General features: G+C 39.3%; 1 protein-coding gene across 1 annotated transcript; it reads left to right on the top strand.

Moving 5' to 3' along the window:
• The first annotated feature begins 750 nt into the window (after positions 1 to 750).
• Positions 751 to 26,541, top strand: smc3 (structural maintenance of chromosomes 3). Its single transcript, XM_055041104.1, has 29 exons — positions 751 to 935; positions 1,572 to 1,647; positions 2,287 to 2,325; positions 2,425 to 2,492; positions 2,667 to 2,738; positions 3,743 to 3,822; positions 3,928 to 4,006; positions 4,612 to 4,729; positions 5,018 to 5,193; positions 5,355 to 5,435; positions 6,327 to 6,491; positions 7,288 to 7,409; positions 7,652 to 7,865; positions 8,037 to 8,140; positions 8,888 to 8,987; positions 9,811 to 9,971; positions 11,583 to 11,724; positions 12,382 to 12,532; positions 12,651 to 12,803; positions 16,418 to 16,569; positions 17,206 to 17,364; positions 18,563 to 18,670; positions 18,792 to 18,900; positions 19,366 to 19,613; positions 21,998 to 22,210; positions 22,295 to 22,486; positions 23,457 to 23,634; positions 24,464 to 24,570; positions 25,519 to 26,541. Exons 1-29 carry the CDS (start codon positions 921 to 923, stop codon positions 25,588 to 25,590), a joined length of 3,654 nt encoding a protein of 1,217 aa, XP_054897079.1. The 5' UTR covers positions 751 to 920; the 3' UTR covers positions 25,591 to 26,541.
• The last annotated feature ends 171 nt before the right edge of the window (positions 26,542 to 26,712 follow it).

Genomic DNA, 26,712 nt, shown 5'->3' with positions numbered 1-26,712 from the left:
CAATTCATAAATTAAAAATAACAATAAAAATGGCTGGACAAAAACAAAAACATTTTACTTCAACTACCAAGTTTTAAGGCAGCCATTTTGGATTTTGGAGGTCCTCTTGACATTTTGATGTTTGGGACGTCTTTTTGTTATTTATTGAATATTGGACATTTCTCCTTCAAAACAAAAACCAAATGCACTGATGGAAAGAAAAATGAAGCGTGCAGTCCAAACCTTCTTTAAACGACCAAATAAGTCAGTCTGGTTGCACTAAATGCTTTAAGGCATCTTCTCTAAACTGTGGTACATAATCTTTCTTGTGACAAATCTCACAATTCAAAAACTGAAAGCGTGAAAAGAATGGTCCCATAGACTTTGATGTTTTATTCTAAATGGCGTTATAGAATCACCTTTTTGTTTATGAATGCAGATAACCTATTGATGAAACTCCTCAATGCACCTTGCTCTCAGCAGCTGGCTCCTAAAGAACAGCAGGTAAAGGAAGAACTGCACTAATAATGTTGTTTGGCGCCCAGAGGAGAAGTGTCGGACTGTACCAACTGCTTAGGGAAGGAGACCTGAATACCAATAAAGCGTTTTGGAGCCAAATTTGACACGACTGTGTCATAGTTAACATCAATAGAAGTTCATAAACTTCAAGAGTACGATTTTTCATAAAAATACACACAATTTATCCGCGCTTTTTTTATTAGCCACGGAGACCCCGTTTCCACCAAATGGTACGAGCCGCTCTATCCCGCCCCCGCCGCCATTTTCCATGTTATGCTCCGTTAGCATACTCCGTCATTATTATTATTTTTTATATATGCAGCAGTTGCTCTATTGTTTCTAATTACTCGGGTTGTTTTGTTTAGTGTGTGGGGGACAGTATTCTCCAGGTGTTATCCAGGGGACGTCCTGTAAAAGCAGCCATGTATATTAAACAGGTAAGCTAGCCACTGGGCTTCTGCACGGTGTAGCCTAACTAATCTACAGCCGTGCTAGCTTAACGGTATGCTAATGCTACTAAACGCTGTAAAGATTTCACACGTAATATGCGACTTCCTTAATAAAACCAAATAAAGAAACTGAAAATGCAATCAAAGTCAAGTTTTTTTCTGTAAAGTTAGGTGTCGGTGTGGCCTGTTTTTTATCTTTTAACTGCTGCACGTCTCCATGTCAAGAGGCTAAGCTAACGCTATTAGCTTAATAATCGGTGTGGATTTTCATACCTTTAGTGCTATGCTTTTTAAGCCAGTGGTTACCAACATTATATTGCAGGTAACTCTGCAATGCAAATGAGACATTGATTGCACTTTGTCTATTATAATCATTATATTATGTTGTTATAAGGCTGGTAACGCTCTGAATGAAAGCTGCCGCCAGCGCTTGTGCCAAATGGCCCAGTCCCGCTTTTAGGATCTGTATTTGATGCAAAAATCCCCACATGCAAAGTTAAGATACTGAGTCTATTCTGCAAGAAGCTTTCCTAAATCTGCCTTTTTCCGACATTTCGACGCTAATTGCACATTGTCACTGTTATTACTAAAGGAGGTGCTTTTTTTATGGTTGTTTATCTGCAGGTCATTATCCAGGGGTTCAGAAGTTATAGGGATCAAACTGTTGTGGATCCATTTAGTCCCAAGCACAATGTGATCGGTGAGTTTGTGCTTTTTTTTTTTGTTTCAACTTGTGTTTTTGTCCTGCATGGAAGTTTCAATTAGAGATGCAATGTTTATCATATCATAATTTCCACTGCTAGCTGCTGCTGCATGCAATGTTGACTAAACTTTTATATGAACAACTCCAATAGGTTTAACAATTTCAAAAGAGATGTACATCAGAACAGATGATGTCATCCAAAGTAGCAATAAGAGAACTTACAATGATAGAAAGACCGTGTACGTAGGTTCAAATAAGACATAAAATCACTTGATCTCAAAAGTTTTGGTATTTTCCATGAAACCTTCATTACACCTTAGTTTTTGAAGGTATTTGCAAACCTTCATTAACTAACGATTTGGTTGATTTTTTATGTTTTCTTTCTTAGACATCCGGCGATTGAAACCCTGTAGTCAACAAACAGCCATCTGTCATAGAAACAGAAACATATTATGGAAATGTGTCTTTTTTGTTATGAGTAGGAAATTTCTGTCTGCCAATAATTTATTTGAAAGATATAGGTTAGTAATCGGTAGTATCATCACAGTGTTCAACACTGCTACCACAATGTTTTGCTAATATCGAGCAGAGCGAGTGTCTCCATATCTCCACTTCACCAAATTTGTTTTGTTTCAGTCGGCAGAAACGGATCTGGAAAAAGTAACTTTTTCTATGGTACGTGCTCCTTTACTTATTTTTCTGGATTTCAGTTAATTTCTCCAACCCGTGTAAAACAATATTGAAGTGACCATGATGTTTAATTGTCTTTTGCAGCTATCCAGTTTGTGCTCAGCGATGAATTCAGCCACCTGCGACCCGAACAGCGCCTGGCCCTGCTTCATGTGAGTTCTGACAACGTTCAGTCTCCTGAATGTAGCTTGAATTTGCTCTATTGGGGGAGAAAAAAAACTTTTTCAAACCACCTTGAAACTATTTTAATGTTAATGGCAGGATTATCTTTGTGAAAATTAGTTTTTAATGTTATTTATTATGTTTTTCTACTTCTGTTACTGCAGGAAGGAACTGGTCCACGTGTCATTTCAGCTTTTGTGGAGATTATATTTGATAACTCCGACAACCGGCTGCCGGTACAAATTAACATTTTTTCTGTTGTCTTTCTCTCAGCCATTGCTTTTTGAGCCTCAAAATGTCAGTGCCATTTAAAGTTCTGGAACTACAGAGATAATGCATAAAAAATAATGTTGAGTGACATTTCTGGTCTTTGTGAGATGCTTGGGAATTTGGGCTTCAACAGTGTTTTGCTGAAAGTCTTGAAGGTTTTAAGACATTTGGATAATAATCATAGTGCTCATAAATGTGTCTGAAGAATTGTGAACACTGATTTTTTAAATTTATTTTGGACGATACTGATATTCTTTTTAATGTTAGTTGGAGTTTTAGATTGTCTTCTGTATGTATCGCATTAACAAGATAACAAATTGTACTCAGGGTAAATATTTAACACATTTCTGCAGGTGTGTCATTTTACTTTTCTGCTTCAACTATGATAATGATGCTAGTTGCTTAGAAATAGGTCTGGGTGATAAATTGTCCCAAAGATTATTGTGATAAATTATGATAACGTTAATTTGAAGCCATTTTTAACTAATACAATAATAATAATAATAATAAGAATGGCTTATTGTATACTCACTCACAGATTTAAAAAAAATAAAAAATAGGTTCTAAAGAAAATGTTAACTCTGGAACTGGAAAAAAATGTAAATATCCAAAATGAACAACTAAAACAACAATCATTTAAATGATTAACCAAAATTGCGCATCCTTCAATTATTAAGTTCGGACAGTGAAAACAGCCAAATGTTGCAGGAATTTCAAACTAATTACTTGATGTCAAATGTTTGCAGCATTTCTCATCTCTTTAACGACTATTGTCCATAAAATGGTCACACTAATTGCGATTAATTCATTTATTTTTTATTGTAACAGTGTTAAGTGGAAATCTAAAGTTTGCTAAACTGAGTTAGAAACTGCATCCAGGCCAGTTGCGTAATACTGTTGTATAAACTGCATAAATCAGCCGTTATGTGGGACCGTCGGCATCACTAGTGAGAAATTTCTCTCCCTCCAGATCGACAAAGAGGAGGTTTCCCTTCGCCGTGTCATCGGCGCAAAGAAGGACCAGTACTTCTTGGACAAGAAGATGGTGACGTGCGTATTGTTGCGCCTCGCCCGTCCGTGTACTTGTAAAAAGTCCCATAGAAAACCGTCCAACTCTGCCTCCTTTCTAAGTTTCCTGCCCATTTGTCGTTGCAGTAAGAATGACGTCATGAACCTTCTGGAGAGCGCCGGCTTCTCTCGCAGTAACCCGTACTACATTGTCAAGCAGGGAAAAGTGAGAAAACTATTATTTTTTTTCCTAAATTCATCAGTGTGAAATGATGCTGCTGTGGTGAGAGATGAACAGGAGGCTCCCACAGAATGTTCTCGCCTCCTTAAGCCAATGTTGATTTGTAATCTTTGTCATTTTTCAGAATACAGATTTGATGAGATAAACTAACTTTAGGCATTTCCATCTTTGTTGCCACATTTAGTTAGTTTATAAATCCTGGAAGGCTTAGCATCACAATGTCTGTTGGTGTTGTATCAACCTTCCAGACCTCTCAGGTCTTCTGGTTCTGGTTCTGGTCTGCGCTGCATCACTAGTGTCAAACATGGAGAAGCAGCATTTAGCTTCTACGCAGCACAAATCTGGAACAAACATCTGGAATAATTGTAGAACAGTTGAAAGACTGTCTTCCTTTCAGTCTAGACTAAAAGCCTACCTGTTTAGAGTTGCTTTTTGTACCATAATAAATGAAACACTGAGCAACACTTTGTTGTGTAATGATGGCTGTTTCAGATGTTTGTTGTCTCTTCTATGACTTTGTATTGTTTTTTTTGGTTTTTTGCTTTAAACTGTGTTGTTGCTGACTTGATTGATTTTAATTCTTTTTGCAGATCAACCAAATGGCCACAGCGCCCGATTCTCAGCGACTGAAGCTTCTGAGAGAGGTGGCAGGAACGCGAGTGTACGACGAACGAAAGGAGGAGAGTATTTCTCTCATGAAGGAGACGGGTAAAAAGCTATAAAATGTGTAGTTTTAGTAAACTTAAAAATAAGATGGATCATGTCGAGTTTTATGACCCTAAAACGTAAGGTGATAATAACCTGCAACATCTTTAGATAGGGTTGCTGGTATTTTGCAGCTTTTCATCTGGATAATAATTGAACACAACGTTCTGCCACAGCTGTTTTGATTTCTCTGATTTTTGCTGCAGCGATTATCAGTGAACATCATGTACTGTTAAACTAAACGTTAGATGACATTTTTGCACAACAACCCGGCTCGTGTGTTTTTCCCAGAGGGAAAGCGAGAGAAGATCAATGAGCTGCTGAAGTACATCGAGGAGCGTCTGCATACCCTGGAGGATGAGAAGGAGGAGCTGGCTCAGTACCAGAAGTGGGACAAGATGAGGAGGGCTCTGGAGTACACCATTTACAACCAGGAGCTGAATGAAACTCGAGCCAAACTAGATGAGGTGATGAATTTACACAAGTCCATTTCTTACCAAGACATACTGGTGTAAATGTATACATCCAATAGTGAAAAATGTCACTAGGTAGAGCAGGAAACCTCTTGGTTTTGTTTATTGTTTCTTGAATTCTGTGGTTTTTATTTTTATTCCTTGGCTGTCTTTAGTTGTCAAGCAAGAGAGAGACCTGTGGAGACAAATCCAGACAACTGCGTGATGCTCAGCAAGACGCCCGGGACAAAGTAGAGGTAAAGCTGAAAAATAAACTGATATATATGTACAAACCATGTCAACACGGAGGACTGATCTTGCCAAAATTGGGGGTAAATGTAGAAATAAATAAATGACTTGATAAAGTAATTAATGTTGCAATATTGGTTTCAAATAATAAAAACTTTCCCAACTTATTTAGATTTTGACGTGTGACATGAATATTTGTTTTAGCATTTTCAACATAATTTTATTTATATTTTGAATGATGCATCAGGGACTAAAAGACAAGCAAATATCCTGAGAAGAAGCCGGGTTGTGGGATTTGTGCTTTCTCTGTTGAATTCTAATTTTATTTTCCATTTCATTTTCCAGTCTTAGCATTTTAATAATTAGTTTACTTTTATTATTTATTGTTTTCTCTTTTTCTAATGTCCTGTATTTTTTTGTTTGTCTTTTCATTTATCTTTGGCAGGATTAGACCTCCGTATTTTTAAGGTGTTCAAATATTGAGACATTTTTAACAAACATTTTTAGTTGAAACAAGAAATCACTGAATTCATTGCATGACAATTTTGATTTGAAAAATTTTTATTGTTAGGATAAAATTGATGATAAACAAGTACTTCTTTTTCTTGTCATTGTATGAAAAATATGTATTTTTTTTGGGCAGTAGAAAAATACATATGCTTTGGTTTTTATTCTATATCATGTCTCATTTTAATTTAGATTTAGTTTTGATGCACTGAGATAAATATCTAGTTTATTTTTAGACAAATAAATAATATTCTGTTTGCAGTAATAATGTCTTGTGGAGCTGAATTGTCACTTAATGAGTCAACAAGTGAAAATTCCTCTAAAACGGATCACACACCCCTTTAATCTTGTTTCCTTTCCTTTTTTTTTTTTTTTTTGTTCTTTATTTGCAGGAGACGGAGCGCGTTGTGCGCGAGCTCAAGTCCAAGGTCTCTGCCATGAAGGAGGAGAGAGAGCAACTGTCGGCGGAGCGCCAGGAGCAGATCAAGCAGAGGACCAAGCTGGAGCTGAAGGCCAAGGACCTGCAGGATGAGCTGGCAGGCAACAGCGAACAGAGGGTACGGAAGCCTCCGATCTGCGTCACAAAAAACACGTGACGGTGCACCAACACCCCTCGTGTTCATCCGCACCACTGTGGGAAAGCAGGGAGGGCTGTCTTCACCCGCCTCGCTTAAACTGGTTCATAACTGGAAAGTCCGCTTCTTACATGTAGCTTTGGCTCAATTACTGCTCTGAATATGTATTTAATTTAGTAAGTTGCCTTTTTTTGTTTGCATACTCCAGTTAACGATTAATCAATTACTAAATTGATCATTTCAGTGGTCAATTAATTGCCATTAATTGTGATTAAAGCCGATTAATCATTTCAGTCCGCGTCTATTTTTCAAACTTCATATGGGATAAACCGAATGTCAGCATTGCTGAAGTGAAACGAGTAATCAGCAGAATCACCTTCAGGCCCACTATACGTTCCTTTTGCCATTTTTTTTGTCTGCACAGTTGGCACGGATCACTCTCCATATGGTCTTGCGTAAAGTGGCTGACAGGCATAGAAGAAAATGTTTATTTTTTTCTTTGGCTTGGAGCTTCATGCTGGCTGCCGGTGTTTGGATTGATCCAATTTGGCTATGATGAGCACAACACTCTGTCTAAAGTGGAGCAAAAAAATAAACTTCACCAGCTTTTGATTATGTTTTTTTTTTTTAAATATTGACAAAATGAGTGGAAAACTCATTTGATTTATTTATTTTTTTAACCTATTTTGACCAGGAAAAAGAATAATTAACGATCTATGCAAAAGCGGTTTACCAAAAGAGGGAAGTTTGACTTGCTGTAATCGGTTTGTTCTGGCAGAAACGGCTGCTGAAGGAGCGTCAGAAGCTGCTGGAGAAGATCGAGGAGAAGCAGAAGGAGCTTCAGGAGACGGAACCCAAATTCAACATGGTGAAGGAAAAGGAGGAGCGTGGCATCTCTAGGTAGGGATGACTCATCGCTGCGCAGCTGACGACCAAGCAGAAAGCCATGAGTCAGTCAGTGCTCTGTGAAATCAGGGTTTACATTAGTTGGAATGTTTTTAAGTACAAGAAACTTTGGAAAGCAGGTTTGACGTGAAATAAAACTAACATTAAGTCAAACTAACACCTTTAATAAAATTTAATTTGACCAATCTTGTCCTGATTGTTTATGCTGACTACTAATGCTTCCCCATTCACTCCAGACTGGCTCAAGCTACCCAAGAGAGGACTGACCTGTATGCCAAGCAGGGCCGCGGCAGTCAGTTCACCTCCAAGGAAGAGAGAGACAAGTGGATCAAGAAGGAGTTGAAGTCACTGGACCAGGCCATAAATGACAAAAAGAGGCAGATTGCAGCCATCCACAAAGACCTGGAGGACACAGAGATGAACAAGGAGAAGAACCTGGAGCAGTACAACGTAAGACCTCAAAACTGAACACTGAAGTTGCTGCCCTAACAGGCTTATTTCTGTGGCGTCTCATAATCATCTTCATATGTGCCTTGAATCATATTGAGTATAAATCATATTTCTTTCATCAGAGCTCCCAACAAGAGAGTTTGTGTGAGTTTTGTTCTTTGTGTCTTCTAGAAACTTGATCAAGATTTAAATGAGGTGAAGACCCGGGTTGAAGAGCTGGACAAAAAGTATTATGAAGTGAAAAACAAGAAAGATGAACTCCAGAGTGAAAGAAAGTAAGAATTGTTGCAATCTTGGTGTGATAGTTTTCTGAAAGTGAATCTGAACCTTTTTTCACATCAGCCTCTGTATGAATCAACAAATCAACATAATTAGTTTTTTTGTTTCTTTTAAAAGTAAAGTCTATAATGCTCTGACGATCTAAACTGGGAATAGATTTATTATTTGTTTCCGTCTTGGCACATTCAGTAGCAGTCTTCCCTAAATTAACTTCTTGCTTTTCGGATGATGTATTTTTTTTCTTATGGCGCAGTTTGTTATAGTGCTAAGCTAATGTTGGCATGTTTCTTCTCTGCAAATGTAATTGTTCTGCAGAGGTTTAAGCTCTGGATCGAATATTGTTGCATATTTGCAATGCAAACATAGCTTGATAAGCCCTACTTCTTAGAGAAGTAACATAACATGCCTGATATTTAACCCATATCCAGTAATATTTCAAACAAGATATTAAATCAATTAAAAAAAAAAAAATCTGAATTATGCAAAATAGTTTTGCAGAATTTTCTCATTCCCACAAGCTCAACTTTGGGTCTTTGCTTATAGCTAAAGAAATAAGCTGTAGGATTCCAAAACTTTTCACAGTGCAGACAGTGAACACACGTTCATCGAGTTTTCCATGAATCTCCAGCAATCACTTTGTGTCTTTTCAATTCTCGCTGAACGCTTTGCCTCGCTGCCGCAGTCGGCCCGGATCTCTCTGGCGACATAAGCGTAACAGTGTGCGACTGTGTTTGTTCGTCCAGCTACCTGTGGCGAGAGGAGAACGCAGAGCAACAGGCCCTGGCAGCCAAGCGAGAGGACCTGGAGAAGAAGCAGCAGCTCCTCCGCGCGGCTACAGGCAAGGTCTGTGTCCCTCCGCAGGACTTTGTAATCACTGACTTGCGTAACAGAAAACCAGGACAGCCAACACAGTCTGCAGACGAGGAGGAGAAAAACTCGTTTTCTACCAGGCCACTTACATTTGCACGTTTAGCTATTTCTGTGCCGCGAAACTTGTCACGCTGCAAATCTATTCAAGTAATCTGTCCACATATCCACTTACTCGGGTAGAGTGAGAAATTGGCGAGTGTTGATGATTTCCAAGTAAAGTGCCTTGGCGAGCCCAGCCGAACGCCGCCAAGAATTCACTTTGTGACTCAGCCTGCTTGTCAGGATAGGTATGTCAAGCGAATTCATTCATCTGCCTCAACTCTCGCACCTTATGACGGCTGGCTAAATTTACATGTGACTCACTCGTCTCTGCCTCATCCAGCCGCTCCTTCTGGGCATATACATCAATCAAATATCACCTCTGAATAATATCAGCCGAGATGAAAGGAGGCCGCTTGCAGCTTCGCGGACAAATGTCATACATTTATTTATTTTCTCGTTTGTCCCAGCTGATTCAGTCCGTTTTCTGCATTTGATGGACTCGCCCTTATCTGTCCCCCTTTTCGCTAGCGTTTTAGATTAGCGGTTTTTGTTTCCCTCTATATTGAAATTGACATTTTCTTTATCTGTTTTCGCTCCACATTGCAGGCGTTTCTGGTGACGGATGCACAAAAACAATTACTGCAAAGTATATTTGGTGTTATCGACGTTGAATTTATTTGCTGTGTCAACTTTTTGTTTTGTCGTTTTGAAACCTTTCATACGTCTTCAATCTTTCCTCTTCTTCCTCCCGCAGGCCATTCTGAACGGTATCGACAGCATAAACAAAGTTTTGGAGCATTTCAGGAGGAAGGGGATTAACCAGCATGTCATCAATGGTTACCATGGCATTGTCATGAATAATTTTGAGTGCGAGCCAGCTTTTTACACCTGCGTGGAAGTGACAGCAGGGACACGGTGAGAAATGTTTTCTTTTTGTTTGTTTTTAATTTTTTCTTTCTTACAAAATGCCCAGCTTGAACTCCTTACATATTCATCTTTGGCAAGGGTTTGCAAACTTTTTGTCATACCAAAATCAGCTAAAAAACTTATATATATATATATATATATATATATATATATATATATATATATATATATTGTAGGAACATTGTCCTTGTTAATTGAAAGGTGTTCATTACTTTGGAAGCATTTGGACTTGAAAAATATTTTGTATGTTCCCATGTTGGTCAGTTTTCACTTGAAAACACTTTTGGCCTACTTAGCCAAGTGCTAATGCAGCAGAAAGCAGGTTTGGCTGCACCAAGGTGTACTTAAAAGATTCAGTCGATGAGTAGATGTGGTTCTAGTTGCTATAATAGTAGGAGGAAACCAGAAAGCTGGGAAAAGATGATCCCTTTGTGTTGCATCGAGTATTTTTGCAAGTAGATTTTTATGTAAAAGTTTTAGTTTTGTCCTAATTTATCTAATCTATTTTTACATAGCGGTGAGGGGCCTCACTTTGAGTACCTCTGATCCCAAAGGGTTCATAGCGTTAATGAGTAGGTGTGTTATCAAGCTGGTTAATGTGAAAATTATCTTTAACTAATTCACATAATGTCAATAAAAGCAGAGTTGTGTTTTCTGGTGTGTTGCCCAATATACTCTTAACACTCTCAGGGCGACGAACCTAAACCCTTATAAACAGCTGACATGTTGTAGAAGAGCAGCCTTCTTCATTCACACAAGAAATCAAAAGGAAGAGCTTGACGTTTAGCGTCTCTTTGCTGCAATCATCTTTTCCAAGCATAAAAAGTAATAAAGTTACTCTTTGATCACTTCTTTTTAATGGTGCCTCTTGGCAGTAATTTTTCCCGTTAGAACAACTGTTTATGTCCATTTAAATGGCGCCATCTGCGTGAGAAAACAGGCTTTTATGTTTTGAGCAACAGAGCGGAGTATGCGTGTTGCTGCCTTGAAAAACTCAGTTTGAAAGAATATAATCAGCTTTCCCAGGGGTACAAATTGTGTTGCCAGGCAGCATTTTTACATCGAAGCGATAATCCACCTAACACAAACTTTCTTTACCTTTTATGGTAAGTGTATAAAAATCAAACGAGTTGTTGATTGCATGTAAACCTCTTTGCTCTAGATGACAGTCATGCTCTGTTAGAGCTTGGAGAAAATGAAGTGGTGAATATTTCTTGTGACTTGCTGGGGGGGATGAGCCCAGGATTAGCCACCTTTGACCTCTCCGATTTCAGTTTTTTGATAATGAAGGAAACATTGAAGATTTCATAAAACTTTTTCAGAAATGTAGCATGTCACATTTATAATCTTCTTACTAATTTTGTAAAGGGTACAAAATGTCTTGAAATATTTAATACAATATACGCTCAAATAAATTTGTATTTATTTCTTCCTGTGTTTCCAACATATTGTCATAACCCCAAGAGCGTACAAGTGTCATCTGAATCTGTTTTTGGGTCATTTTGAAACGGCATCTTTTATGTATTTGCTCTTTTTTATTGACATATAGATATAATTTTGCCAGGTGTTTCAGTAAAACAATCAACTCGTGTCTTCCAGACTGTTTTACCACATTGTGGAAACGGACGAAGTGAGCACAAAAATCCTCATGGAGTTTAACAAAATGAACTTACCTGGAGAAGTGACCTTCCTTCCACTCAGCAAGCTGGACGTCAGAGACACCGCCTACCCAGAAACCAATGTAAGAATCTTGCTTTATTTCCAACTGTTGAAGCTGCAGTGACTAACTTTTACAAAAATGTTTTTTTTTTTATTACATATGCATTAAAAGTGTGACAAGATAACTTGACATGAATAATCAGACAAAAAAAACACACCTCCACACAGTGCTACAAAATCTACGAAGCGCTTAGTGCTGTCAATCAACCTTGTACACGCTGCTCATTGTGGTAATGGCTGAGAATCAACTTGCTGTTACAGGAAAACTATCTGCTGTCGTTAACTAGTCTGAGCATTCCTGGCAGGCTAAGTTGCTGAGAACTACCTTTAGCTCAGCAAAGAGCAAGCAGGAGTGTGAGAGCAGCATGTACACCTGCTTGATTGACAATTCTAAGACCCTCCTCCTAGCTTTGACTGGTTGTCTCTGACTGAGCAGTGTATTTCTGCAGATGGAGCACAGGAAGAAAGTTTTTTTTGTTTTTCACTGATTGTCTCATCTTTTACTGTCAGGAAACAGTTTTTAAAAAAATATGTTAAAAAAGAAAGTTACATATTCCAGCTTTAATGCGGTTTCTGCAAAAGGCTCGGCAGCCCTTTAGGTTTTGTCTATATTCCAACATTCTTGTTCAGAATATAAGTTTACCCCTTTTAGTTCATGTTCCTGCCTCTCTGTCTTCAGGACGCCATCCCTATGATCAGCAAGCTGCGCTACAGTCCAAACTTTGACAAGGCCTTTAAGCACGTGTTTGGGAAGACGCTGATTTGTCGCAGCATGGAGGTTTCCACGCAGCTGGCCCGAGCGTTCACCATGGACTGTATAACTCTGGAGGGTAGGCCAATCTTAGCGTTTCATGACGCTGACAGCTCCGTATCTGCTTAAAATTTACACAAAGGGTAATATTGTGCGAGCCACGCTTTTAGGCTCAACCTGTCGTGTTTCTTAAATAGGAGACCAGGTGAGCCACAGAGGAGCGCTGACCGGAGGTTACTATGACACCAGGAAGTCTCGCCTGGAGCTGCAGAAGGACATGAGAAAGGCCGAGGAGGAGCTGGCCGAGCTGGAGGCCAAGCTCAACGAGAACCTGCGGCGGAATATCGAACATATCCTGCTCAGTGAAACATCCGGAGTGACTTCACCAGGACGATTTAACGAGGTTTTTTTTTATTATTATTTTTTTCCTGACAAAGATGCGAAGCAGAAAAGAAAGTTTAACACAAAACATTTGCACAGATAACTTTACTTGGACATTTTTACAAGGTTACTGAAAATGTTGGCCAACGACCGGATGAGTTCCCGGATAATGAGTCACCTAGTTTATGTAAAGTGATCACTTGAGCAAACAGATAATATCCCCCACACACAGATGTATTGATTAAAGTAAAATGACTCATGCTGGAGTCTTCACAAAAAGGAGGAAGTCGGTGGGATCAGCGCAGTGTTTGTGTTTTATGTACCTATGACTAAAACCAAACTGAGAGGAAAGTCGTCTGACGTTTAAAATCAAATATCTATTGTTTGTTAAACGTATCTTCCAGTTCCAGGAACAGTTCCCGAAAAAGAATCATCTGCTTTCTGTAAGGCTGATGGCCAGACAAAACCTTATTTAGCTGATTCATAATTTTCTAATTTTTCCGGATGAAATAAATAGAAAGTATGTTTATTGGAGAATCTATAAAAATGGGTACGATACAGTTTCTGCACATATTTCCTGCTCGAAATTGATTAAGTGCTCGAGATTATCGTAAACTCAGCTTGCCTATTCTTTTAGAAACTTTTGTTTTTAAAACTGGAAACTCTTTTGTTTCAATCTACTTTGCTCAGAAAACACACAGGAAGTCTTCACAGTGTCAGTTTGAAGAGCCTGTTATGGACAGGAATGTCATTCGCTTTGGGCTTTTAATTGTTTGAGTCTTTCTTTTAGCAACATATTAGCAAGTTTGGATTCATTTTTTGATTTCTCTCTAATCCACATGGGGTCAAAATTATGCATACGACCTCAAATGTAAAAGTGTTTGTTGAATTGAAATTGGTTTTCTGACACAAGCCCCATTTTTGCGCTAAACCTTCATATGGCCCGAGCTTAGCGGTTCTGGAGGCCGGATTATTGACCTTATGCTACATCCAATTATGGAATCTGAGCTGCAGTATTGAGAGGGTGGATCTGGATACCCTATTATTTTAGGAACTTATCATCCTGTCTGTTATTCTAATCAGATGAAAAAATGTGGAAATTTTTGCCACGTTTGAACCAAAATAAAAATTGCCACTTGAGAAGTTCTGGGTGGAACACATTTACGAGTTTTAGCTTTTTTCCATCATAGGTAGTATTATGTAAGATTGACTTTTTTCATCTTTCCATACAATGTTATTCCCTCAACAAAAACATGCCTACAGTGTTGCCTTGATTATTTAATGCATGTTTTAGAGACATCCTTTAATCTTTAATGGACCTAGCTCCGCCTTCGAGGACAAAGGTGAGATATATATTTTGTATAGTTTGGTTTAATTACTGCTCTGAGTGTGTTCTTTTAGCAAATGGCCTCTTTTCTGAGTCCATATTCTCAAAGTCAACGATTAATTGATTACTAAATTAGTTGGCTATTATTTCAACAATTGTTTAGTCACAAGTCATGTGATGAATCGTTTCAGCCCCGGTTTTAACGTGGAAATCCGGAGCAGTCATAGGAGTCCGGGAACACGGCGCTGTCCTCCGTTTTGGACGTGGGTTAGATCCATTGTGGGGGTGTAGCTGCCCGAGAGCCAGTGGGAGGAGAGCTTCAGCAGGTCATGAAGGATTAGTGTATATTGGGTCATGTCTGCTAAAGCCATGATTCACTTCACGGCAGCACATGAAAAGCATGACAAGCGGATCAGGTGGGATTTGAAACACGCGTGTGCACTATAATGGTCACTTTCTCCGCTGCTAAGATTTGAAAATGCGTGCAGCATCTAAAGCCTCACACCGACGTGCGAATGCAAACAGAGGGAAAAATCTACTGTGGATTTTCAGATGTGTGTGTATTTGTGTGTGAGCAAGCAAGGGAAGCAGGATCTCGTCTTTCATCCCTGAAATGAGTCACTAAAAGCCTCTCTCCTTGGCTGCCCTGTAGAAAAGTACGAGTTGTTGCACTTCACTCCCTTTTCTGTTTTCATTTTTCTCTCTAACGTCCCAGTAGAGCTTGACGCTTCCCGGTGCATTTAATGTCATGTTAACCTCATGATAATGGAACCTGATTAGCATTTGTACTCTCATATGAGCTAAACCATAAATGTGTTAAAGCTTTTTCTAGTTACTTCATCTTTCTGTCTTTTCGTTTAGTTTAATTGACAGATTAGTTGGCCTAAGTATTTTTAAACTGCAGAGATCCAGAAGATCAATACATCTGCCTATTAATTTAGGAGGATGAGGATGAGGAGCTGCTCTTTCTAGTTTTCTTTCTCCCCAAGCCTGGTCACATTATTAAAGCCAATGGGTTGCACCAAAACTCCTCCAAGCAGCCCTGTAATAAACTCTGTTCCCTGCTGAGTAATCTCCAGCCTCTCAAAAATGCTTTTGCAATTTTCTATTTTCCCCCCTTTTTTTTTTTTTTTGATTTTCTGCAATCAGTCTCAGATTTTGTGGCGCTTCTTTAGAAATATTTGCAAGAAATTGTGGGATATTTGCCCTCTTGTATGACAGTAGATGTGACTCCTGGTTGATCACTTGGCTATAACCCGTCTTCAAGTAGCAATGAGGAAGCAGTGTAGTTAAAGGAAGAAATACCAACACCTACGGGTGAGAGTTGTCAGTCACTTTTGACCATTTTTGCGGAAAATGTCAAACAAACTGACAATAAATGCATTAGCACAGAAAAAATACATGGGTTTGTTGATTTTATTTAATTTTTGCCAGAAAAAACTGGGGTTGCTGAACAGATCAGGAGTCTCACTGGCCAAGTGAACGCTTGTTCCATTAAAACAAAGCTAGTGATTTTTTTGCTTTTTTGTGTGCAAATTTTACATCACTCCTGGTTATATTTGTATTTTTACTAATATTGAACACATTGGATGGGGTTTCTTGTCAAGAATTAATCAATTTCCCCTTAGATTTTAATTTCTATTTACACCAGCCCTGTTTGGTCGGCTTTTATCAAGATCTTGTGAAAGTCAGGCGGATTTTAGGCAGCTCCAAAAGCAGGAAGTGGATTCTATAGCACAGGGCATTCTGGGTAATAAATACAACCAAAACAAATGTTTACATCTTGCGCGAGCGAGAGAAATGTGTCTCACTAGCTATTTCTAAATCTAAACTAAAATCCGACTCCACTACATTTTTGTTTATATTTTAGAAAGGAGGACGTTGTGGTCATGTCTTCCTCACAGGTTTTCATCTAGTTTCATTCTTGGTGTAGCGCCGCCACAGGCGAGGGAGGGAACAAACTTTCCAAGGTTTTGGTTCATTTGACACAGTGCAGCCAAAGCAGAAATGTAAACATAAAAACATTCCCACTATATGAAGGATGGCTGGTTAGCGTATTTTTGTTTTCTCAATAAATATCAGTTTTATATTCTTTTTAATATATGTTGCACTGATTATTATTTGAAGAAGTATTTTATACCCTCTTAGAGTGCACAGAAACAAAAATATGTCCTTTAAGTCAGTGACAACCATGTAGCTGCAGCTGTTTGTGATGAAGCAACAGGACGTCGTGTGAATCCTTAATGGCCGCTCCACGAATCAACAACGAGATCGACCAGCTGATGAACCAGATGCAGCAGATCGAGACGCAGCAGAGGAAGTTCAAGGCCTCCAGGGACAGCATCCTGTCAGAGATGAAGATGCTGAAGGAGAAGAGGCAGCAGTCTGAGAAGACCTTCATGCCCAAGGTCAGACATCTTCTCTGACTGGTGTTTAGCGTTGACCAGACCATCAAGTTGATTTCTCCAGGTTTCTACACAGTCTTAAAAGGATTGGAGACATTTTCTGTGTTTGGAAAAACTATAAATGCATAGAAAAAACATTCTTTTTGTCTGTTCTCAATGAGTCTGAAAGTGGCGTTTTTATTTTTTTATTTAAAAAAAAAAAAGAAACTCATTGCTTTAGAAATTAGCTTGAGCTCTTATCTTACGATAGGATCGTTTTACTGACGTAGCGACAAATCATGCTTAAGATCCTAAGATTGTACAAGAAAGTGAAGTTGTCAAACACGCAGTCGATGTTGCAAGAAGATGAAGGCATAAACTTTCAAATCATTTTTCAGACACATGCATTCAGTTTTTTGTCGCTTGGATGACAAAATAGTTTTTATCCACAGGGTTCAGGAGTTTCATACCGTTTGAGTTATACTAAATACTAAACAATGTGAAAAACTGTAAAAGCATATTAAGCATTTGTACCTCAATGTATGAAATAGACAAAAATGAAATTTGAGCGTCAACGTTGCAAATTGTGAAATATTCATGGGTCAGAATGCTGAAAACATTTGCTGACATGCGAGAACATTTGTTGTTCTTTCTCTTCAGCAACGCAGCCTCCAGAGCCTGGAGGCCAGCCTCCACGCCATGGAGTCGACCCGGGAGTCGCTGAAGGCCGAGCTCGGCACCGACCTCCTCTCCCAGCTCAGCCTGGAGGACCAGAGGCGCGTCGACGACCTCAACGACGAGATCCGTCAGCTACAGCAGGTCAGGAGAAACGCCGAGAAGCTCCTAATCGTCCTCTGAATTATGACGTGGAAAAATCCTTGTGAAGTGATTGGCTGGAGTTATTTAAAACTAGATTTAATGTCAGCTTGTGGGATTACTGTGAAAACAGATTTTTACGTTTGATACATTTTAAAATGTGTCAAAAGAAAAAAGAAAAAAAGTCAAACAAAATTTATGAATTCGGGTTCCCACAATTTTGAAAAGAAAAAAATTAGATTCTTTTTTTTTTTCAATTATGCGAAATTTTGAAAAAATACTTGGAGCTGCCACACTTTAGATACATCTATTTTTTATTTTATTGATTTGTGTTTTTTTAGTTTTGATCAGGCAGATAATCAAAACTTAAGGAACTTGTTTCATCGTCATTAAGGACGGTTGTGGTTCTTCATTAAGTCCAGTGGAAAAACGAACCAATCATCTCCTGAATTATCCCAGATGTCATAATTCAATTCAAAAATACTTTATTGATACCAAAGGGAAATTAAATGTTGTATCTCATATTAATTCAAGTTTCTTCAAGAGTTTTTTGGATTATTCAGTTCTCATTCGTTTGGATATTAAGTCTTTAAAGATGTTGTCAGCTATGTTGTCATCAGCTGACAACATCCTGACGTTTCACTCAGACTCTGGTTCGATTGCAGCGATTATAAAAAAAACGACTTTAAGACCTTAAACACAACGTTATAATTGAATCCCATTGCTCATTGGGCCGATTTGTAGTTGTTATTTTTGCCTCTGTGAGAGCGCTTCTGACTGGAATCAAAAGGCGCGTTTAAAATGTAATTGTTGAAGGGGAAATGAGGAGCGCCTCTTCACGCGGACGTGGCTCACAATAAACATCTGCTGCCTCCATTGTATCGTTTTCCACCATTGTCCTCCAGAAGACTGCAGCTGTGGTCTGTTTCCATCTCACTGAGCTCCTCTCTCATCATCATCGCATAGCAACTCCACCTTCTCTCTGTAACCCCTTCTTTTAATGATGAATAGCCGTGTTGGATAAACGACTTCACACTGTCATATAACTCACAGTTTTGAATAGAGGAACTATTTTAATTCTTTACTCAGTGCTTCTGTGGTGTTTGTTTTTGTGATGCAGGAGCGTAGTCAACATTATTCGTCTTGAATTGACCAGTTAATATCTAATGGATGAGCTTTGACCTCTTTTGTTTCCTCGCAGGACAACAGGCAGCTGTTAAACGAGAGGATCAAGCTGGAGGGAATCATGACCCGAGTGGAAACGTATCTCAACGAGAACCTGAGGAAACGTCTTGATCAAGTCGAACAGGTGACCTATGCTTTGGGAAACAAAAATGGGAAATTTGTCCTTTGAATTTCTTTTAATTATTCTTAGGAATCCACAGCACAGGAATCATGTAATAGTTTTTGAAACTGTAATGATGATGTAGGAGCTGAATGAGCTGCGTGAGACAGAGGGCGGCACGGTTCTCACAGCGACCACGTCTGAGCTCGACGGCATCAACAAACGAGTTAAAGAGACTTTGGCTCGATCAGACGGTAGGTCCAAGAAGTAAAGTATACAATTATTAAGAGATAATCCAATTAATTATTGGTGTACTACTCCTTAACATTAATCAAAATTGAATTGGAGTATGAGATTTTTGACAATACCCAGCAGTACCTCTTAGGGGGCATTAATTCATCTGGTCTGTTGAAAGAGACCTACATGAAGTCAATGTAGGGGACGTGCAGGCTGGCGCCCTCTTCAGGTGAGGCCAGAGTTGAACTTTTTCGGGAGAAATTGCAGTGATTTTCATTTGGAACAAAAAAGCTGGTCAGAGCTGATATGGATGGAGCTGAAAACAGAACAACCCGGTTTAGATACAATTCTGTTCATTTTTTTGAATGGTCCAATCAGTTTGTGACATGATGAACTGAAAATGTCCAAGAGCTATAAATACTTCTCCCAGTATTTATCTGGAGAGCTAATTGTCAGACTACAGCATTGTTTCCCGTTCGCAGACCTGGACGGTCTCATCGACAAGACGGAAGCGGAGATCAAGGACCATATAAAGAGCATGGAGCGGTGGAAGAACATCGAGAAGGAGCAGAACGACGCCATCAACCACGACACCAAGGAGCTGGAGAAAATGACCAACAGGCAGGGCATGCTGCTCAAGAAGAAGGAGGAGTGCATGAAGAAGATTAGAGAACTGGGCTCCCTGCCTCAGGAAGCCTTTGAGAAGTACCAGACCCTCACACTCAAACAGGTACACGCACGCACACACACACACACACACACACACACGTTTACCAGCATGGTCCCTATTTTGCGGCGGCAGGTGCCTGTTCATTCCTTTTTTTTCCCACTAACTTTATTCGCTCTTGATGAAGTTTTTCTGGTGTCTGTATTTTAGTTACTTTGCATTGCAACATTTAAAAATTAAAGTGGCAATAAATTAATTCCCATTCAGGACAATAGAGATTGTTTAATGTTGCTAACTTAGAAAAAATTTAATTTTAAATCTGAATTTATCTAAACTGATTCAGGTTCAAGTGAGAAAATGCATCATGGGCCACTATTTAGAGTCAAATTATTATCTCAGATTTTTTGTTTTTCCCTTCCTTGTCAGTTCAGGGCACTATTAGTTACCTTGAATTTCTTTTTAAAGTGCAACTCTTTGTCTCTAAAGAATTATTCTTGTAAGTCTGAATCTGAATTTCTGTCTGAAGACATTTTTTCTCCTCCCAGTAGAAAAAAACTTTCCAAGCTAAAAAGCTTTTCTTTTTAAAATGGAGGAAAAATATCCATATTTTTTTTTTATCTAAGAGCTCTTTAAAAATCACTATAATGGTGTTAAAATACAATTAATCTTTCAACATGTTCTCTTCAATATGTAAAACAGATTCATCTTAATAAATTGGAACAATTTGTTTTTGCAAAATGCTGTTGGTAGCAAAAGGAAACAACTTAAAATTGTTGTTTTGAGCTGTTACCTGCGACACAACCCTGGTTCATCACTGGAATTTGAGAGGATGCTTTTATCTGAGTGCGTCACAGCAGAGCTGATTGGCTGAGAGTCACCACTAGGCAGAAAATAAGTGGGAAAGAAAAACTTTGAAAAACCCACAGAAAGCCTGAAAACCTGGCCATTGTTAAAGGTTACAAGATAAAGGTGTCAACACTTTACTGGCACTACTGGGATTTAAAATAGTAGTTTACATTTATATTTAACTAGAACTAGATTTTAATGTTGGCGCTTTAAACTGTAGTAAAGGGATGAAGGATCATTTTAGCTGATTTGAAACCAAAACCTTTTAAAACTTGATGCAGTTGCCAGCCCAATTCTTACAGTAATATTTAAACGATAATTAAGCGGGTGCGCTAAAAATGTTTTAGCGCATTCCCAAATCAGACGAGGGAATCAGCGGCTAGAGTCGTGTTTCTGTACGAATAAAGTTGAGGACCTACCAACCTACCAGCTGCCCACGCAGCCGTGACTCAGACTCAAGTGCTCCGTCTAATTTTTGCTCTCAGCCAGTCGCCTTTGGGAGCAAAGGCTGAGGGATGAGTGGACTTGGCTGCATCTTTCATAAGTGTCTGAGTTTGTGTGAGCGTGTGTGTGTGTCTCTAGCCCCCCTTCCTCTTTAACAAAACCGAGAATAGCTTCACACTTTCTCATAAACACTTGGTCTAGTTAATGTTGCTCCTCTGGCAGCCGCAGGCAGGACGGTTCTGCTGATTGTTCAAGTGGAGGTGAAGCCGCTCGTGTTGCTTTGGCCATTAGTGATTTTAAAGGATAAACGTGTTGCTGGAGAGCTTGGAATAGCCGTGTGGAAATATGACACGTGTTATGTCGAAGCCACTGGTAACTAGTAGCCTCGACACATAACTAGTTGCCAGCTAGCTATCTGTTTTTTTTTTTGCATCTATTAAGTGCAAATTTATCACTGATTGGATGGACAACGTTCATCTGTTGCTAACCCATAAGATGCTGGCTGCTTTCTGTATAAAAATGAAAAACAGCTTGGATTCAAACTGTAGAGACAAATACAGTGTGAGAAGCACAAAACTGCTGCTAAGAGCTACAAACATACCCCAGAAATGTCTGCCTTGATCTCCTGGCTAGCTCGCCAGAAAATGTCTGGCGCTACTGCTGCTAGCACCAGTGTAGGAGCAGCATTTGACGTCACAGGTTTAGTGGATTTTACACACCAGTCTTCCCTGTTTAAGAATTTTATTTCAGCAAATTTGTTACAGTGAAGGAAAATACAACTGAGGAGCATGAAACCAAAAGGGAACGAAGAGCCACAGATGAAGCTATAATGACAAGTAGGGTAAAAACTGAAAAGGAAAGGAATAGTTCCCCATCCTTTTGTTGCATTACAAGTCTTAAATTTCATTCATAGTGGTCTTAAAATGTCTTAAATTTGATTGGGTGAAACCTGCAGAAGCCATGTACAAAATCATTACCGTAAAGATAATTACCATACTTGCATATGTTGTTTATTTTCCCATGCAAATTGATAAATGAAATGAGGCAGAGCCTAAATAAATCAATCATCGCACCCTGCAAAGCTGGACCATAGCACGTCAGCAGTAGCTGCTAACAAAGACATGATGTATCGTTTTATTTTGTTTCTGATGCAACAGCTGTTCAGGAAGCTGGAGCAGTGCAACACGGAGCTGAAGAAGTACAGCCACGTCAACAAGAAGGCCCTGGATCAGTTCGTCAACTTCTCCGAGCAGAAGGAGAAGCTAATCAAGCGTCAGGATGAGCTGGATCGTGGCTACAAATCCATCATGGAGCTCATGAACGTGTTGGAGCTGCGCAAATACGAGGCCATCCAGCTCACCTTTAAGCAGGTGCGAGCAGATCGCAGGGTCATGGATGAAAACCACTTGGCGCCACGAGAAAGCACGATAACGGCCCCGATGCTTTCCTTTCAGGTGTCGAAAAACTTCAGCGAGGTTTTCCAGAAACTCGTCCCGGGAGGCAAAGCCACGCTGGTGATGAAGAAGGGCGACGCCGAAGGCAGCCAGTCGCAGGACGAGGGCGAGGGGGGAGAAGGCAGCGAGAGGGGATCCGGATCCCAGAGCAGCGTTCCTTCGGTGGACCAGTTCACAGGAGTCGGCATCAGAGTAAGGAGCAGTCGTTTCATCGTTTACTGAGCGCAAACGCATCGGGTGATGGTAATCTGAGCCAAAACCTCCTGATTGTGAACAGAAAGCGTCTGGAAATGTCGACACAGGGAGTGTGTGTAACCTCATTAAGTCTTAAAATGTCTTGAATTCACGTAAATAAAATCTTAAAAGGCTTAAATTAATTTACAAAAAGGTAAGTTTGTCTTAGATATGTTAATCACAGGTCTTAAATTTCGTGGTGGGAGGACTATTTAAATCTTGTACGTTCTTTGTTTTTTTTTCTCCCTTTGTGGCAATCGTTTCTTCACTGTGTTCTGTGACTCAAGGTGGTTGAGATCAGAGGTAACTTGCTGCTAATATACCTTGCAATATAGCAAAGTATATTAGCAGCTTTGTTAGCAGTAACCAATGCTTCTGATTCCTGCAGTGGAAACAGGGAGGAGAAAAACTAGCTAGCTAGCAAGCAAAAACAAAAGCTAACTAGCTGAAAGGTTTTTTTGCATTTCTCATGATTTAAGCCAAATTTATCTTCATACGATGCTACATTTATTCTGTGCAAAAAAACTTGGGGGTTCAAGGTTGTTTCTTTACCTCATTTCTGGCACGATACAGATCTTAAATTTCATTCATAATGAACTCTTAATTAATTTTAGAAGTCTTAAATTTAAGGTAGTCACAGAAACTGTGATTTGTATGCTACCATCAAGGTTTTGTATAAATGTATAAAAGGTTTCTGAGTGTATCTGCATGGTTTTTTTGTTCTGCTGGGGAAATAAAAACCCATCCCTCATCACGGCTCCGTCCCCTCAAAACACAACCAAGGTGAAGTTAGTCATGCAGTGAGTAATCCATATGAAAGCCGTCACAGCCGCTCCGGTTCTTTGTCTGGGCCCACAGAAACAGATTAATGTGCATTAAGACGGGAAGCATCAGCTGAGATCAGTGGGTTTGTGTGTCTGCCTTGCAGGTGTCGTTCACGGGGAAGCAGGGGGAGATGAGGGAGATGCAGCAGCTGTCCGGAGGTCAGAAGTCTCTGGTGGCTCTGGCTCTGATTTTTGCCATCCAGAAGTGCGACCCGGCTCCTTTCTACTTGTTCGATGAGATCGACCAGGCCCTGGACGCCCAGCACAGGAAGGCTGTGTCAGGTAAAGGATCGGCCGCCTTCTTCCACCTGCTGTGATGATTATTAGGGTCGGGGAAATGTTGTATTTATTATCTGCAAATATATGTGTGTATAAAATGTAGTTTTATATATGTACAGGGTTTCCACGCGATAGTAAAAGGTAGTAAGAATGCAGGCCAATAACTAAAGGTAGTACATTTTTCATCATCCCTTCAAAATATTTTTAATTTCTATTGATCCTTACTTATTGTTATAAGTTTGTTTTACTAAAATCTGTATTAAAAAAAAGATAACTACGATACTGACAGGGCCTGAGCTGCCATTGTACACTTCCTCATGGGAAAATACACGTTTTCACAACATTGGCTCGACAATCCGAGATTCAAAGACTAGGGATCACCGAAAGGCATTTCGTAAAGTATGCAGTAAAAAATCAAAATTTGAACTGGAACGACGTGACGGAGATCAAATCGGACCGAGCGGAGCGTCCACCGTCCTTCAGCTGATGATTCCTGCTCCGCCGTGGAGCAGATCAGTTTTATTCTTTTTCTGTGAAGCTTTGACTTCAATCTAAAGAAATGTTTTCTCTGGCGTAAATTCTTAGAGGCGGAGATGATAAACTGGTGACACCGATGGGCTTGCTGCTGTGTAAAGAAAACAAGCGTTTGGACTAATCAGAATCATTAACTTTCAGCACCAAAAAATAGTTTCTGGTGTCTAGAATATATGTGGGAACTCTTAAAGTTTGTATGTCATCTCTTTCTATATGCAGCATCCAGCATAGACAGTGATATTTATATTACAAACAACTGTAAAGATGCCTATCGGGCTTTGTTTTCTATTTTTTGCAGACATGATTGTGGAGCTGGCCGGCCACGCTCAGTTCATCACCACCACCTTCAGGCCGGAGCTGCTGGAGTCGGCAGACAAGTTCTACGGAGTCAAATTCAGGAACAAGGTGAGGCGCTCCTGTCTGCTGGAAGATGACTATTTTCTTTTAAGCAAATTATTTTATTAAATTACTCATTAGAGGTTGGTTTCTGGTTCTTATAGACACATTAAAATCTGTAACTTCAAGACCTCTTGAATTTCATGTTAGCTAAATAAGCTAAAAAAAGGCGGTGAAGACTCTTCACACAAAGAGGAGATTAAATTTATACATACGAATATATATTAAGCAAATCATTTCTATACTCTGGTTGAATTTAAGACTTTATTACCTCTGATCTTCACTTCAGCAGAAGCTACAATTTCTCAAAGTCGGAGTTCCTGGAGCTCGTGTCCTAAAAACGAAGGAAAACGTATTTTGCTTTTCAAGAACATAATAATAAAAAAATAAACTCTACCACATTTCTAAAGGTTCTTAGGAAGCCATAATGTCTCAAATTTAATTATTTCAATTTAGTAAAGTCTTAAGTATTTCATATGAGGTCAATATAATTATTACACTTAGTATCCTCTTTAATTTGTGCAAAATGAGAATTTTAATACTTGTCTGAAATCCAACAGAGATAAATGCTGTAATGATGTGTCACCGAGTTGATGATAATGTTATATTGAATTAGTTTAATTCACCAAGTAATTTAGTGTCGTTAAAAAGTATTTTAATGTTCCTTGCAAAAACCTTTAAAAAAAAAAAAGCTCATTTTCTTGAAACTTGAACTGAATCAAAAGCTATAAAGTTGCCTTCGTCCAATCAGAGGCCTCCATCTTACCCTGTCCACTTTAATCATTTTTCCACAAAAGTTCAGCAGGAATGGAGAACTTTCCTTGAGGTTTTCCCTCAATTCTTTATGGACCCGCTCTGCCAGAGACTCTTCAGCGTTAAATGTTTCATAACCTGAATTATTGGTGCTTGGTCAGAGTGGCATTGATGTGAAGCGTCTCTGTGTCTTTGTGCTTTAAGGTGAGTCACATCGATGTGATCACAGCGGAGCAGGCCAAGGACTTTGTGGAGGACGACACCACCCATGGTTAACGCGCTCCGCCTCTGACGTCGAGGGCCACACACACACACACACACACACACACACACACACACACACACACACACACACACACACACACACACACACACACACACACACAGATAATCCACCATGTCTGCAGACTGTTGTTTTTACTTTTTACTTCTGTTCGAGGTTAAACTCTGAAAATGTTTCGCCTCTCACAGTCGGAGTCAAGACGTATTAAAATCCCGAAATGCATAAATGAGGAGGAGGAGAGACAAATCAAAGAAATCTGAGTGATGGGCATTTGTTCGTTCGTTCGATCCCTGAACCCAGACTTCACACTGGACCTCCAACTACATAAAGTTTAGTTGCTTTTTACATAGCAAGCTCTTTGAGTTTGTGTCGCTGTATTACATTTTCAAACATTGAAGCTGACGGTGGATGAGGTAGAGACAGAAAACGGCTCCTCTTTTGTACATACAAATCTGTTTTGCTACGACTTGAGTTAAAATGTTGCTTCTAAAGTTTGTGAGAAGAGTGGCGGGAGGTTCAGCTTGTTTTCGGTGCCAGCGATGGAACAACAACGTTCATATACATTCATATTTTCTAAATTTCTGTAACATATACTGCTTGTACTCTTGAAACAATGATTGTTAGTGTTTAGATTGTTATACCATACCCTGGTTGTTACTGTATTGTGTGACTTCTTGCTTTAGGTCAGTGGAATTACAGTTTATATTCCTCTTTGTCTAATTTCCCCGTCTGGACTGAAGTTAGCCACCGGAGTCGCTGTCTAAGCAGCGGGAGGGTTTTGGTAAAGCAGCCTGTTAATACCGCACCAAGTCCAACTTTTCCTATTTTTATTGGGAATAAACGTCTCATTAGTTTTACTTTTATTTCCCAGTCTGATTTTGAAATGTTCTGTTTTTTTACGCTATTGAAAAAGCTTATAAAAATAATAAAAGGTTTTAAAACAAGCTCATTGTTTTGTTTGTGTTCCTCTAAGACCACAAGGTGGCGCTGCAGCTAACGCCTGACCTCAAGACAGTGGCTGAGATATTTTTAATTTGGAAGAAATTGAGTTTTATGTTAGCATAAGAAAAGTGATTATTTTAGTAATTCAGTTACTAAAATATTTTTTCATTTAT

This window comes from Poeciliopsis prolifica, unplaced genomic scaffold (assembly GCF_027474105.1).
Source record: "Poeciliopsis prolifica strain line A6 unplaced genomic scaffold, Auburn_PproV2 SCAFFOLD016, whole genome shotgun sequence".
NCBI lineage: Eukaryota > Metazoa > Chordata > Actinopteri > Cyprinodontiformes > Poeciliidae > Poeciliopsis > Poeciliopsis prolifica.
This window is presented reverse-complemented; position numbering and strand designations above follow the sequence as displayed.